Source organism: Melospiza melodia, chromosome 9, assembly GCF_035770615.1.
Source record: "Melospiza melodia melodia isolate bMelMel2 chromosome 9, bMelMel2.pri, whole genome shotgun sequence".
Lineage (NCBI taxonomy): Eukaryota > Metazoa > Chordata > Aves > Passeriformes > Passerellidae > Melospiza > Melospiza melodia.
Window position 1 is genome coordinate 20,193,222 of NC_086202.1, and position 16,729 is coordinate 20,209,950.

General features: G+C 37.2%; 1 protein-coding gene across 8 annotated transcripts in view; it reads right to left on the reverse strand.

The window, feature by feature from the left end:
* Nucleotides 1-16,729, reverse strand: part of PPP3CB (protein phosphatase 3 catalytic subunit beta) — a 46,013-nt gene extending 29,284 nt beyond the window's left edge. For 4 of the 8 annotated variants that reach the window (XM_063163750.1, XM_063163747.1, XM_063163749.1 and 1 more), the window contains exons 1-5: nucleotides 16,591-16,727; nucleotides 5,827-6,027; nucleotides 3,650-3,774; nucleotides 1,531-1,642; nucleotides 515-660 (exon numbers count right to left, since the gene is read on the reverse strand). In XM_063163750.1, the coding sequence (XP_063019820.1) occupies nucleotides 515-660; nucleotides 1,531-1,642; nucleotides 3,650-3,774; nucleotides 5,827-6,027; nucleotides 16,591-16,660 (654 nt within the window). In that variant the 5' untranslated portion in view covers nucleotides 16,661-16,727. Of the gene's footprint in view, nucleotides 1-514; nucleotides 661-1,530; nucleotides 1,643-3,649; nucleotides 3,775-5,826; nucleotides 6,028-16,590 lie in introns of all 8 variants that reach the window. The other 4 variants (XR_010028725.1, XM_063163751.1, XM_063163748.1 and 1 more) reach the window with 2 other exon arrangements.

Below are 16,729 nucleotides of genomic sequence, written 5' to 3' on the forward strand. Positions count from 1 at the left end.
TTAAATATTGCAATATCTCACTTTGTCAAAACTAAAATCCACATATTCGAGACAGTAAAAAAATTTTCAAAGAAATTTCAGAATAACTGAAACATGATGGTAGACATAGGAAACAATTTTAAGACTACAATTAATTTCAACAAGTTTTCTCCTGGAAGCCATGAGAACACTAGCTCTTACCTAGAAAGAAATACAATGTATTGTTTGGAATGAATATGAAACTCTTCACATGTACTACCTGTCTCAAAAAACTATGTGAGAATTTTGAGGTTTCTTCTTTGTGTGTGTTTTGTAACAGTCCCAGCTGTCCCAATGAAGTCTGCTAATGGAAAATGCACTAGATAATCCATGAGATTTTAATTATGATACTGCTTAGCCTACATTTCAGCCCTGATTTACACTTCAATGAGAGACAAGAATAGAAAATATTCTGACAACTTCATAAAGATGACTTTGTATAGCATCATATAAATATCTCCATTTTCACTTATTTTCAAATACACAAAATACTCACTCTCCTAATGTCATCTAGTGTATTAATTTCTGGTGAAAGTCCACCATGAACACAAAGAAACTGTTGATTTAAGAGAGCAGCAAGAGGGAGACAATCAAAAGCTTCCATACAAGCATCATAGACTCTTTCAGAGTACTTTATTTTACCTGCAGGAAAGAAAATAGAAATCATTAAAAATCCATAGTATATGGATGAAGTACTCTAGTGGTTATAAGAATATATATCAAAGGGAATCCTTAAAAAAGGTGAAACAATGAGCATTTTGGGGTTTAAATGAGCATTTCCAAACACCTAAACAGCAAGCATGTTTCTAAGACATATTTTCTTCCAGAATTATAAGCTGTTTTCACTTCTTCTGTTATCTCAAGTATAAAGAAACTACTGTTGTTTTTAAAATCAATTTAATTTTTTTTAAAAATCACTGAATTATCTAATATTTTTATACAATTAGACAGCATACTTCAGTATAAAATGCTACTAAGAAATTTTTGAATTCTCATTCACAGTGAAAAGCTAAGAACTGATTATAGATTATATAATTTTTACCTACATCAAAGAGGGTTTCACCAGTCCAAATGATCCATTTATCACAGGATCAATACTTATACAAGCCTTCAAATGGAGAGGCAGCTTGTATCACCAAAGAGTTATCTTACTCTGAAATAACTGAAATCTATCCTCCAAACGGAAAAATTATCCCAGAGTAGGGACTTTTTGTTAGCTTCACATCACTTCTCAGCAAGTTACTCTGCTCTCCTGACTACAGCTAAATTATCTTCCTCTCCAGGACTTTAAAATCAGAATTGTTACATAAAAATTTACTCCATAATGTATATTTACAGCTAGCTCTCTTCGTGCACTCCGAGGCCACACTGAACTGCAAGCAATTCTACAGAAGTCAGTGGTGCCTCCTGATGTTTGCAAGGCTTTAATTAAACTAATCTTTCAAGCACAATGACGGACTACAGATCAGCAGGTTGCAAGTAGCTAATTTTACATTTTTAGTCAGTACTTACATTCTTGCTTAAAGGTAAAATACTCTGTTAGGTGTCTGCATTCATGGTTGCCTCTCAAAAGAAACAATGTGCTTGGGTAAAGAATTTTCAGGACCCATAAGTACAGCACGCACTGTTGAGAAAACAGGATAACCAGTAAAATACACTAGTTTATATGAACTTTAAAAATTATTACTGAGAAATACTGAATAAGGGTGTTAACAGTTTCAAAAAGCAGGTACTGCTTAATGTGCCATTTTAAAATAGCACTACTTTCCTGAATCCAGTTCTGGACATGAGTTATGCAAATTGCTTATTACTTTTCCTAATAACAGTCACATAGAATACTGGAAAAAAATTATATTTGCTGGATATTCAATACTCAAACTCAGCAGAATTAAACTGTAGAATATTTTCATCTAGACAAATACTGTATGTGTTTCTGCCTAAAATCTGGTATAATAAATGATTCTAAACACTGGCATAAGAAGAAAAGCAGACATTTATTAACAGAGACTGGGGAAAAAACCCGTGACAAAATAATTTCCCTTAAGGTTAGATACCTCATTTGGATATCATTTTTAAACTACAAATGGACAGAGAAAATCATTCTCTCCCCAAACACTGGGGAAGCTGACTGCTTTCTCAGTGTACAAACAGCAAAGTCAAAGAACTATAGTAACTTTCTATCTGTCATTATTACTGCAACAAGAGCAGCAAAACCTCAAAAAGAGTCTGTTACCATCCAGTAGTCCTGAATGCCCAAAACATATTTCACAAATTTCAGATCTAATTCTTTTATTTTTGACTGAGCACAGAAATCTCAAAACCCCACAAATTTTGGACTTCACTGAAGTCACCTACAAACTCTTATTATCATTGCTCTTAACAAATTCCAGTACCCTGAAGCTACCATTACTCAAAGTTATTTTGCACAGAATAGCAGAATACATGAAAAGAGAAGAAAGAAAACAAATGGACACTTTAAAAAAAACACTACAAACACTGAGAAACACATCAAAGACTTTTATTGTGAAGTTTAGTTAAACTAATTACTGAATTTTTGTCTTCTTAGTAAAAAAATGTAAAACTAATCTTTGTTCAGAAATTTTTTAAGTGTAGTGGTTGAATAACTTTCATACCAGATTTTCATATATTAACATATAGAGTTGATATGTAAATGCCTTTTTCAAGGACAATTACATCATTTGTAATCATCAAAAACAAGCAAAGATCAAATTAATAAATAGGGAATATCTACTGAAATTTTTCCTTAAAGATGACTTTGAGGCAATTGCTCTTGCTGCATCTCCTGCTGGTCTACCATCTCCAACAACCCCAAAATGCACTGTGCCTGCCTTTCACAGCACTTACCCACACATTATCAGAACGGCAACATTTTAATACAGAAACAAAAGAACTACTCTGGGACTTGCAAGACACTGTTTCAAATGGCATGCTATTCCATTAGATTCAGTATCTAGGAAGAGATCCCAAGCTGAGGCACTTCCCAGGCTGGTTACAGAAGAACACTTAATTTAAAAACCATGCTCTGAAACTAATCGATGTGAATATGTGAATATCTTTGAAATGCAGCACAATTAAGAAACATGCTGAAAATAAAAAAAAATATTTCAATTCAAAGTAACTGAAAAATTAATGGCAGAAACACAGGTCATCCTTAGGGAATATCTGTATTTGCTCTAAGAATTTTTGTAAAGAAAAATATTAATAATTATTAAAAACCATTTGATTGTCTAAATAAAATTAGTTTCTTTTATAAAAATAAACAGATAATAATATATAAATAATTGAAAGACCTTGCAGTCATGACTCACCTGTTGTCCACAACAAACAAACTATTACCAGACAAGCAGCAGTACATATAATAATGTAACAGAATTCAACTTTTAGAAAACCAGCTAAAGAAAGAGGAGACAAAATGAGTAAGTGGCAATTTCAACAGGACAGTCCAAACGACTGGTCAACATCCTCCTGTCAAAGGCCTTTATCACAGGAGAAGGCACAGCAAGGAAGAACACATTCAAATGTTAAAGCAGACCTAAAACTGCATTTGAAAACCTATGTGAAAGTGTGCTTATAAAAAATCAGGACAGAACAGATTAATATATTCAGTTACCTCTATACTAAAATAACCTCTGTCTACATAGTCACCGAGGAAGAGGTATCTTGCGTTAGCAGGTGATCCTCCCACTTCAAACAGCTTCATTAGATCAAAGAACTGGCCATGAATATCACCACACACTGCAAGCAAAAATTTTGTTCAAATTAATTTAAAAAAATCTAAAGGAAAAGTTACCAATTATAGTTAACATCCACAAAGTACTTCTAATTAAGAAGAAAGACAGGTATAAAGCAGGAATAACAGAAATTTTTGTAGGTTCCCCCTTTGCTTTTCATTAAGATGCTGTCTTCACTACCCGTGACAATATTGATGATATATCTCTGAGTCCAGGAGACTGGGGCGTATTCTTCCGACACATTTAATGCACTGAGACTGAGGTCTTGAAAGCTGTCAGCACCTCTTTAATGTCCTCCCCAGCTCCTTAAGTATCTTTGTAAATTCTCCTTGGCATGTGTATTTGAAAATGCCTGCTGCTTCACAACAATTTACTGAGTTCATGTGAACTTGAAAAAAACCAGGGAGTGTACTTTTGTTTCTGAGTCAGACTAACATACTTTTTTATTGAAGTCATATCTTCTCCTTGCTGAATTACTTTTCTCCTTCAAATAACCATGTTCATTATTTCAGTGGATTCTTCCTGTGTTTTTAGAATATGAGAAGGGACAAGGCCAGTGGTCAGCAACCAAAGGCAGATGTGCCAAAGATAGCAGCAGATGGGAAGTCTTTAGGGAGCACACAGCAAAACAGGTCATCTCACAACCTTAAAAAAGTAATTAAAAATGCATGAAAGAGACAACTGCTCCTATCTCCTCTTTCCCACTGGAGTTCCCAGTTCAATGGAAGTCAGGAGCTGCCTTCTCACTTCTGCATAAGGTGTCAATGGTAACACCAGGAATTTGAGAGATTATGCCTTTCCTTGATGCACAAAGTCACTGATCAACTGACAAATAGCATGTCCTGACTTTTTAGAGTTTATCAGTAAAATCTTTGGGGAAAAAAGTTGTCCTAATTTTGGAAAGAAATACTGGATATGGCACACCACTATATAAAGGTTGTTATTCACTTAGAGCAGACCATTTGTCATCACAATCTATAAAATATGAGACTAAATAGAATGTGCACTCTTTTATGTCTCTTTTCTTAAGATTTCTACTCAAACACAGAAAAAACTTCCCTCCTTTTTAAACTGCCAATAGACCAATTACCTGTATATACAGAAATATAAGAATGCTAAACAAACTTTAATTCTGAGTTTATCTGGAACTGCAAAGGACTCCGAGCTCAGTCAGCCACTTAGTAGTTTCCACCATTTCAATCATTCATTTTTTTCAAAATGTCAGCAACATTTTGAAATGTAAAGTTTTAATTTACCCAATACTAACAAATAACAAGCTGATGCCCTAAAAGAAGCTCGCAGACACTAATTTAATTTATGTAAGTCCACTTAGAAGAAAACATGTTCAGATTAAAGAAAATGCGATTTGAACATAAAAAGCAAATCTACTTTCATTATCATGAATAACAGACATGCAACACAGCTACTTTCTATGAGTCTAGACTGTTTATAAATAAAAGTATTAAACTACACCAACTCCACTTTTCACCAGGTCAAACAGAAACAGAACCGTTCCAACTATGAAAATACTGAAGAAAACCCTAAAAGTCAGTTTTGTACCCTAGTGGCTCTGGCCCTTGTGTCAAAGATGCTAAAACAATCTTTATCAGTACCACTGCTCTCACAAGAACATGGTTTTACATGCAGTCACCAGTCTCACTTACAGAGCAAGATAAAGGTGTATTTTTCACTAAGAGTCCCAGTTCACAGTATCTGTTTCAAACCACAATCATGAGCTTCTCTTCACATATTTAGATTTCAGAATTATCCTGAGTTCAGGTGGATGCCTTTATTCCTACTTATAATATTGAAGGAAATAGAAATTCATATTTCAACAGCATTTAACTACTTCCTTCTTTTTTCCCAATTTTAATACCAATCCTACAAGTTTTTTGATAGGTTTAATGCCTTCATTTGTTAAGCAAATGCAGTTGTGAGGATAATTCAGAAGGACTAACAGAGAAATTTTCGTTCAGCAATTTGAAGACAAATTCTACTACTGAAAATATCTGGCTTTTTAAATTTAATTATGTATGAAATTACCTAGAAATATTACCTGTAATTGGAGCTTCAACTTCTATCATAGTTTTTTCCCTCCGTAATATTGCAGCACCCTCATTGATGATTCTAAGTGCAATTTCTTCATCCACTCGACCTTCCTTTATCAAATGGTTCTTCAAAATGTCAACCCTTGGTCTTCCATCTGTGTCAAACACTTCTTCAGATGTCAAGCGATGCGTTGGTGGAAAAGGGACAGCTAAAATTTAAAAAGAAGAAACAGTAGTCATGACACTCAATTTGAAAAACAGAGTCCATCTAGGAATGGGGATCCATCATGGAATAGCTGCTAGCCCAAGCAGCAAACTTGTCTTTTCACCAAGGAATTTTACGACATCATTAAAATCTGGAAGGAATAGTGCTGTGTTTGTATTTAAAAAAATAAACATCTCTACTATGGAGGTTGTAGAAACTATAAAACAGAGTTAGAAGGCATGGTAATATGGACAATATCTGGAAGGGTCAAAACTGACTTTGCAAAGGGAAATAATCTCTCTCCATTATACCACCATTCCCAGAAGGACTCATGAACTACTGGTGATGCAGGATTATCCATTTAATAGCTACTCAGACTTTCAACATCAAAAATTATCCCATCAAAGCCTCAGGAGAAAAAAACCCAGCAAAAAACCTCAAACAAACAAAAAGAACCACCAAAACAAATGCAAAGCTAGCAAGAAAAGGATCCAATACTGTTCAAAAGACTACAAATAAAAGGAGTCAGTAAGCAGTGGGTGGGGACCAAAGCAGGCTCAGCAACTGCCCAGACAGCACATCTGGCACTCTGCAGCAGTTCAGTTACTGCACAAGTGAAATGTGGATGTGAGCCACAGAAAAAGACAACACTTCAAAATGCCACTAAGCAATGTCATGGCACTCAGGATGTCACAGGAAATAAAGCTAATCTGACCCTGTCCTCTCCTCAAGCATTCTCCTGTTGAGAAAATTAACTACAACAGAAGCAAAACCATTCTGTTTCTCACCATTTAAATACTCTGTGTTAAAAGAGAAAAATAGAAGGAATACATCTACTCAGAGATAAGAACTAGTGGCATGAATACACTTGTAGATAGAGTATTTATATTTATTTTTGTACTCTCTGAAGTTAAGCACTGCATTCAAAAAATCAATGCTTAGATACTGAAACACTCCCTGACTTCATTTAAATCCATTTCTAGATTACTACTAACACATTGCTACCCTTCTGCTTTATGGAGGAGTAAAAATAAAACACCTGAAGCACCAATCATATACATATTCACTGAAATAATTTTTTCTGGAAGATAAACTACAGATATGTCTACTATTCCTCTTACTAAAGTTTCTATGTAGCAAAAATTGGCAAAATGTGCCCCTACATATTGTAGAAGAAATTCACCCCTTTTCTGTGGACATAAAGGATTCAATTAATGAAAGGAAAATTTTATGTCTTTCCTTCAGCCTCCCCTATCAGCAATTAAAGTTTCACTCAGAAATGCTAAAATTCCATGTAGTCCAAATGTTAATAAACTTAACTTGTTTAAGATATCCAAAGACAATCACTTCTATTCCACACACAATTATTTAAAAACATAAATCTGGCTCTGAGAAGAGAAATTAATTATTCTGAAAAAATAAATTTATCTAATTTTTACAAGCACTTAATTATGACCAGGCAAGCACCAGTTCTAATATTAACTGCTTTTCTGAACTTACTTTCTAACTTTCAGATTCTCTTAATGTTATTTTTTACATTATTTGGAAGTTTTTATCAATCTGTACATGAATCAGTTGTAGGCTCTTTCTTGCCCCACGTTTTTAATACATTATTTGTGGGCCCACAATTGCCTTCAGCAATTCAAAGTTGAGCTTATCTTTTCAGGAGAGACCAGACAACTCAAAAAGAAGATTTCTCCTGCTTTAATTCCTTCAAAAGCATTAGAGATCTCACACGCCTTGCCACAACCAAAGTCAGTGACCTGCAAGACACAGTTTTTTAAAAGCTGTGCTCCATTAATCCTGGTTTTATTCAGATCTACCAAGGTGAAGATGACTGTTTTGTTCTTTTTGGAAGCTTTCTTTGGTAGATGCAGGGTGTGGCACAGAACGATCTGCTGAGGTGACCACCTGTTCTTCATTCTCTTAAATGCAAATCATGACTAACTTACTACAACTACCAGTGGCTGCAGAATTCGAGAAGACCTCTTCCTTATGGCAGTTCAGATACTTCAGGGGTTTTAAGTTCGTGGTAAATGAAATTTTCTTCTCTTAATAAAGTTCTTGTATCTACTAACAAAATAAAGCTCTGAGTTTGTCTATTGAATTATATTCTCTAGGAGGCTAAAAACCCAGCTGTTTTTACTCCAGTGTCAAGATCTGTCTCAAATTATTTCAATTAATATACTTATGAAGAGTCAGATTTAAAACTCTGTATCCGGGGGTTTGCTATCCATAATGCCCACAACCCACAACTGTGGTATGAGAAGTAACTAAGGATCTCTGAAGTTATATTTGCCTCATGAAAAAAATGAAGTCTTAAAACTAGTTCCTCAGAGTTTAACAAAATCCTTTTCACATAATACATGTATTTTCCCATTGCTCAAGAAGGATTTCTTAAAAATAATTTTCAGAGAAGGCAGAATAAAATATGGCTAAAGATTTTAGCCATGATCTGCATCACCCAGTAAATAAAAAGTAACACATTTTAGAAAAACTGTTTCTTTCCATTTTATACTTTGAGTTTTGTTCCAGCAAAAGTTAACACTGTATTAGAGTGCATACCTTTGAAAAATATTACAACTGCTTTTAATAGGTTAAGGATGGGGATTTTTGAAGCATGTAGACAATTTCTGCAAACTAATGGGTTTAATTAAAGCTTTGATGAAGTAGTCATAGAATGTTATAGCCTAAGGAAAAAGAATTGCAGCATGATGTGTTCCAAGACACAAATATAATCCATGTTTCAAAGTCTGTGCACAACCTGCGCTCTCGGGACTGAAACAGAATGGTAATTAAGAGGAGTTACCCTAAGGAAATTACATGGTGTTGGGCATTAAAGGATTCTCTTCTTCCATTCCCAGCCAAGCTAAACAATAGAAAAGTATCTAAAGATGAATATCTAATACACACTGCAATATCTTATCAGTGAAAGTATAGATGTTAATAACAAATGTAACACATAATGATTTACAACCACAGACCAGACTTTCTAAAACAAACCATTGCTTACTAGTCGCAATTAATCAATTTCACTTTAAAAAGACATACAAATGATACAATTTTAATATACTGATCAGACAATGTAAAAAATAGAGCTGAGGAAAAAAACATGTTGTTAATGAAAATATTTTGATGGCTTTTTATTCCTAATTGAATAGGCATTAACAAAGAGGGAAAAAATCACCTTTCCTTTGTACTACAGTATCAGTAAGAGATATAGAAAGCAAACCCTCAAAACTTAATTCTACACTGACTTTCTACAAGCCTCTGGGTGCATGGATACCTTACAATAAAGCATGCTGTGGAGATTCAAAGATTAGCAGCAATCTGAAGGATCAATTCCCATGACATAGTAAGAAGTTCAAAGGAGAAAAACAACATTAGTGTGGCACTTTACCCAATATAATAATCCCTGCTGAGAGGTGCAATATGGCAACTCACACAAACACGCCACCTCCAGACCCAAAGCAGATCTCATACTGCCTAGTAACTAAATACAACAGTAGCTGCTAATAAAATTTTACATGTAGATACCGTAAATTTAAAGCACACTGATACCTATGCCCATTGTAATAACCTCAGGTAAATGTGGCTTGTATCAAGAGACATCCTGTTGGAACAGGCTGGTGAAACAAGATGAGATCAAAGCCCCTAGACTAATGTAAGAAAAAGCATCAGGGACAACCATAGAAGGTACTCTACTTTCACAAGCAAAATTGTTTCTGTTCTTATGACTGTAAAACTTTAAAAAATTCTTTTTCCCTCACAGTGAAAGAAAAGTAGCCATTCTTCCTCTATCATCAGAAGCCCATGGCGTGTTTCATGAATTTAATTTTGGCTGTTAAAACCTGCTCAATATCCCAGACTGCATTTTCTGTTTCAAGAATGTTTTTGATTTTATCGATGAAGTCTGTCTCACCTCACATTACTAAGGTTACTAAACACAGACATTCTGCTTGCAAAGAATTTGTTGCTTTGGTGATAGGTATACATGAAACAGTCTGTATAATGTCTGTCTCCACAAAGTGTATCATGTAGCACACAAGCATGGTGCTCTGTGAAAAGGAAGGCCAGCATCCTTCATTTTCTCAGCAGGTTTATTACCATGATAGCAAAATGGTCGGTGGTTTTTCTGTCACTCAGCCACCTTTTGTGGTCTTTTGGTTTTACAAATGCATTGTGTCTGTGTATTGTCACTCAGAAGAATCACAAAGCCTAACACCTATTTACATCTTTCAATTTGTCCCTGGAGTTTTCACACCTCTGCCAGTACTTCCACAGAAGGAAAAGATGCAGCATCCATAACTGCTATGAGGACAGAATATATCCACATATTCTTCTGCACTGGCAGAACAGATTTGAAAAGAAATAGCATAAAGGCATCCCAGATGGTCTGTGGACCAGCAACTTTGGAAATACTAGATAAGCACAAATACACAGCCACATCTATTGGAATCAGAAAGCAACAATCAAAAGCTGACAAAACCCACAAGTTACCCTATTCGCCTCAAGCAAGAAAGCATAAATACAGCAAAGTCAATTTATTGCAGATTACCACAACTATCCCAAAGTTTCTTTGAATGCAAGGCTCCTGCTATGCTAACCAGCATCTTAAAAGCAAGAAAAAATGGCCCTGTAAACCTTGAAACCCTACAACAGCACTAAAGGTACTATTTATTTCATCCTCACTTATCATGTACTTGTAGTCTCAAAAGTTTCATCGAATGTTAAATCTCAAATGAAACTGTGGATATATCTTGCATGCCATGGTACATTCATTCATCTTTTATACTGTGTAGTTTTTCAATTAACTTGGTTGACATTATTACAAGTTACTCACAGGAAAAATACAATTATTTCTTTGAAAAGTATTTAGAGATACTCCTGCCCTTAAAATGGCCACACTATGTAATATATATATTAAAGATTACATAGTGCTTAAATGCAATGATGGATGCATAGATCTTTCCCTCTCCATACTCTGTTTTTGAAACAAGGTGGTTTATGGATTTTCTCTAAAGTTTCATCCAGACCACCATGTTTATGACTACTGCTAGAACTCTTCTCCACTATTTTGCCCAAATTCTGAAGAGACATTTTCATAGCTTTTGCCTCCATTGCACCTTCTTACTACTAATTCCACAATCTGAATTACATGTTACACAAAAAGGTATTTCTCATCTTCTATTGTTTGGTACTGCATTTCTCCTTTTCACAGGGTGACAAGAATTACAGTAGCTTCCTATTCAACTTTTCCATTAAAAATCATTCATAAGATAAGAAATATCTAACTCTATCCTCTATTCAACCACTCCTTTTCTAAGTCAGAGACTTGTCAACTTTGTCACTCCACCTTGCCCAAATGCCACTCTCTGCCTCTGAACATATCTTTAGATAAAGAAAACCAGAAAGATGGAACAAAATTACATGCTGTTGTTCAAGAGGCACATATAACACAACATACATATAATGGCATGATGGTGAAATCTCTTTTTTCTAAATTGGTCATCTAATACTCCCTGAATTCTTTTCAGACTGTCTAAAAAAAGAACTTAACTTGACTGCCACTGCATTAATATTTTCGTAATGTCATCCCTATAGATCCTAATATTTATTTCCCAAGTTCACTGCCTCCTATGTTTAAAAAAGAATTATTCTGTCCTTTGTAGAGTCTGCTCTTTCTCTGAACAGCATCTCCCACAACTTCTTTACCAAGCACTCAGCCTAACAAGAGCTTACTGAAGCATCTCTGGAAATCGGCTGTCCTGGGTACTTGTTACTATTTGCCATTCACTCTGTTTTCTAAAGAACCTGTCAACACATTTAAAGAGCACACATGACAGATGTTAACCTCCCTCCACCACGGGAGTTTATCACCTATTAACATCCTTTCTCTCCTAACTGACTTTGATCCAGAAGAGGATATTTCCTCTTCTGCTTACTTTAAAGACTTCAGTGAAGAAACATGATTATTAGTTTTGCCTGGATCAACAAGCTCACTGGCTTCTTCAAAATATTCTAACAATTTCTCTTGAATTTCATCTATGAAACCTGTACCAATTCCTCTTTAACACTGTATTTCCTGGGTACATAGCTAGACCACTCTTTCTTACAACTGCTATGAATCTGTTTAAATTATTGATTTACAAGTGTCCAGCTAATTCCCGATTTTTTTTTAAATGCAGTCATGCTCCATCTCTCAGACTCAGAAGATGAGTTACACCACAGGCTATGGAAAATAAAGTTTTGCACCCAAAATTCCCAAGGAATTCCTTTAGAGCCACCAGACAAACATCTCCTGATCTTGAGATACTTTTTGGGAACATTTTTTTCGTTGATGAATTTTGAAACCACTTACATTTCAATGTGAGAATTCTTTGATCCATTCAGCAATAAGAACTGACTCGTGTGAAAGAGTCCTTAGTTCCTTACACAATAAACACACATGAGAGCAGTTGCCAGATTTTTGTGCTCTGGCCTTACCTTCCCAGCCCTCAACTGCCAATGTGCCCTACTGAAATTGAAAAAGGCTTCCATTTTTGGGTGAGGTGTTTTTGGTTTTGTTGTTGTGATTTCAAGATTCATTCCCTATAAACATCCCCTGAAACTAAAAAAAAGACCAGTCAAACACTTACTTGCCAGAATTCAGTTCCATTCCATTGTCTCTCCCCCAAAACAAAATTGTGATTTTTTTTTTTTTTTTTTTTTAATATGACACCTCAATACTCTCTTCATGCTGCTGCTTCTCTGGATCATCTTAGAATCTGGCCAGCAGCATAAGTGCCTTACAAAATTTTTAGAACAGGCTTCAAGCTGCCTGGTGACTTTTTACCTTTTTTAAAAACCAGACCCTGAATTATAGATTTAAATACTGCAATGATTTCTTTTTCTTCTTACATAGGTGTTATTGTTCAAAAGTAGCTATTAGAGCCTTTATTTCAGAGCCTGCTCACTCAAGGATTTGAGTTACATTTCTTTGGGTTTCTCTAAAGAGTTGTTTCAATAAGCTTCCATTTAATATCCAAAATGACTGTCTGCCAATCAGACTGTACCATGACTTCTATCCAAAACAAAGGAATCTTTCCATTTCCAGAAGAACAGACAGAATCTCCAAATTTAGCATTGGGTCAGCATGACAAGGTCCCGTGGATTGTGTCCCAAGGCCCAGCAACACCCACAGGGCACAGACATGCTGGGAGGATGGGAACTCCCAAGCACAGCTCTGGGCTCTAACTACCCACAAGAGAGTCAGGGAAACCCTGATGCTTTGCTCTCAAAAAGAAGCAATCAAGGCTCACCCCTGCCATGCTCAGGACCACTGCATCAGTGTGAGCTTCCAAACTCTCCTTCATCCCTATCAGGGAGAAGTACCTTACTACAAGGCAGTGAAACGTTTCAGGAGCAAAGATACATTGACAAATTTAAAGTTTGAAAGTCACATGGCTAAAAGGTGAGGTGAGCTGACTGCAGTCAGTCAGTTCTCATCTAAAAAAAGGCAAACCCAAAGAATCAGATATAGCATTTAAGTATCAAGAACAGTTCATTGCAAGAAGATTTTGACAGAACATAATGGAGGGAACTGATTTTTTTCATAAGACAGTAAAACACTAAGTATCCTTCAAAGATGGACAGGGTGCCTTAGAAAACAGTGAATCAGAACAACAGGTACATTTTCTCATCCTCTTTGGGAAAAAAAAATATATAGCAGTAAAAAAAGCCTCATCACAAGACACGTTTTGGGAACCAAATGCCAAAAGCTGACTTTAGACAGTTTTTCAGTTCCATAGCTAACCATTAATTTACAGGAAACTCTGTAAGTACAAATTACTTAGGCAATTTAACTAAGCCATGTAATAGAAAATTTGAGCTTTTTTATACACTTCAAAAGCAATCAATGACCTTTGATGAGAAAATTCATACTTGGAAAGATATGCTAGACAACACAGCTAGACTGCATATTTAAAGCTATTTTTATGTTTATTTTGTATATATCTATCTGATATGACACAATAAATCTGTCAGCCTTTCAGATACTTCTCTACATATCTGTGCTTCCCATCAACTGCTAAATATACAAGTCAAAATATGAAGGGGGACACATCCTAATCATTATCCTTCCTTATTAGAAAAAATTAGTTACTGATGATACAGTAATTCAGTCATTTCCTCTTGGGTGAGCATTTCTTACCCACTTTTGCTAACATATATTATAACTGGTAAAGAATTCAATTTCACACAGCCTCTGAAATTTAATGATTCTGTTCTTTATCCCCCTCTTCCACTAATACAAAGGAAGAAATTAAAACTTGAATAAAATCAAGATAATGCAAATAACAGCAAGCTTTAGGTCCTGAATTCAAATTTTCTGCCCAAAAGACACAGCATTTAGAAAGCATGAAAGCTGAAATATGGACCAATATACAGATACACCACATAATATTACTACATTTTCTCTGTGGCTTTTCTTAAGAATCTGAGACATTATAAAAGACTTATTCATTGTATAATAGGAGAGAGTATGGTGAATGTTTCTTGGTATGCAAGAGGCAATGCATCTGTTTGTGAAGAGGGATGTGACACAGTTGTCACATCTTAGCACGGTTTCAACAAATTGCACAGATACTCCCACTTAGGACTGACATAACCTGCAATCTTGCACTTCTGGGGTCACTGTCTAAAAAAAGTATTTCCAACTGCACTGCACCTAATGGGGGAGGAGAAACCAAACCACCCTGTCCTTTGTATCAATAACACAGAGAGCTTGGCACAACTGGCCGGGCTTTCTCCAGCAGCCGGTGATTCAGCATGACGGGGTGGAGAGGACAGGTCAACAGAAGGAACAGAAAAATGCTGCTACAGGAACTGGTTCCAATCATGTCAGATGAAGCCATCAAAGACTGATTACCTATACAATACAATATTAGCTACACAAAATATGTATACCTACACCTACTATCTATACAAATTACCTATACAATAGTTCTGCATCCTAACACCCAGGTTCAAAGAAATACTGCAAACTCAGGCAATAACTCTGCTAAGAATGAAGCAAGTCTTAAAGACAATTTTAACAACCAGATGCACAGGTCACATTGTGACAAGCTGACTTATTAAGTGATTGGAAATCAGCAGGTTTTCCACTGTGTTCTAAAGCATGTGATCACTTACTATTAATTTTTCCCCATTGTTTGAAGAATTTAACTTCTTACCAGAAATTGCAGTAAAGGTACAAAATTCAGCAGGTCTAAACACCACACATTGAAGTAGCACTAAGGAGTACAGGTTTCCAATAGACTGGTTTTAACATTTTCTACTTTTACCCTTGCAATTTGTTCAAACAAATCAACAGGTTAAGCAATTCAAATGAGTAACAACTTATTGCTAATAAAGCTTTCCAGTTTTCTAGAAAACATGCCAATGTTCAAAATATCCAATGGGATTCCAAGGCTTTAATCAACACCTGCTGAGGACAAATACATCCTTTTCATTTTTCAAGGACCCCTGTAAAAAACCAAGTTAAACAACCAGATCTGCACCCCTTCCACCTCAGTCAGACCCTGTGTTCCTAGGAATGTCAATCTTAAAAGCAGACTCTTGTGTACACCTGAGATTTCCAACCAGGCCTGCCATAACAATTGTCCACACTGACACCACCAAATACAGTGCAACACGAAAACTGAGATCAAAATAAAATGGTGTACAACTTGAGTAAATACAACCGAGGAATCCTTTGAAGCACTACCTATGCTCTACCCTTAACTATCAATTTAGGTCTATCACACATATTTCAGGATGCTTTGGCTGCAAAGGATTATTCTCCTCACAAAAACTAAAATGACACACTTCTCAGGGTTCAGATAAAAGAACTATTTTATACCATTTTGGTCGCTAGACCATCCTAGTTTTAGATGGATGTATCTACTATAAAATGCTTTACTTTTTCTCCTAAGAAGTATAACGTTTGACTTTTCGTGGCTCCCCACGAGATTACCAAGGAAGGCCACAAAGAAATAGATCAAGGTGAATTTTCTCCATCAGAACTGGAACCTGAGAACAGCAGCCAATCGAACGGGCGGCAGCACCTTCCCATTCGCTCTTCCCCGGCGCTGACAGCGGCTGCAATTACAGAGCTCTCTCCTGGCAGGCAGCGGAAAAGCCCCGCGGAGCCGGGGCCCGGGAGGGCCGGGGCCCCCGCTCAGCCCCGCACGCCCCTCGGGCAGCGCATCCGGGCGGGACGCGCCAGGCCCGCAGGCCCCGGCCACCGCTTCCCCCGCAGCCCCGCCGCCCTCACAGGCCGCCCGCGCCCAGCTCGGTCCCCCCGATGCAGCAGCGCCCACCCCGGATACTCCCACGCCCGTGCGGGCATCCCACGCCTCCGCAAGGTGCCGAGCTGCCCTCCCGTCCCCACCTGCGGCCAGGGCAGCCCGACCCGCACACGGAGGGCAGCGCTGCCCACGGCCGGGCCGCCTCTCCGCGCCCAGGCGGGCCCCGGCGCTCGGGCGGGGGTCACGGCCCCGCCGCGCCGCGCAGCCATGTTCCCTCTGAGGGACAGCGGGACGCTCACCCTTGACGGCGCGTTCGCTGGTGGCGTGGGGCGTCAGCAGCAGCACCTTGCTCCCTTCCTTGGCGGACATCGCTGAGCGCTGCCGGGCTCCGGCGGCGGCTGCTGGGCGCGGCAGCGCCTTCGTCCGCCCCTCCGCCGG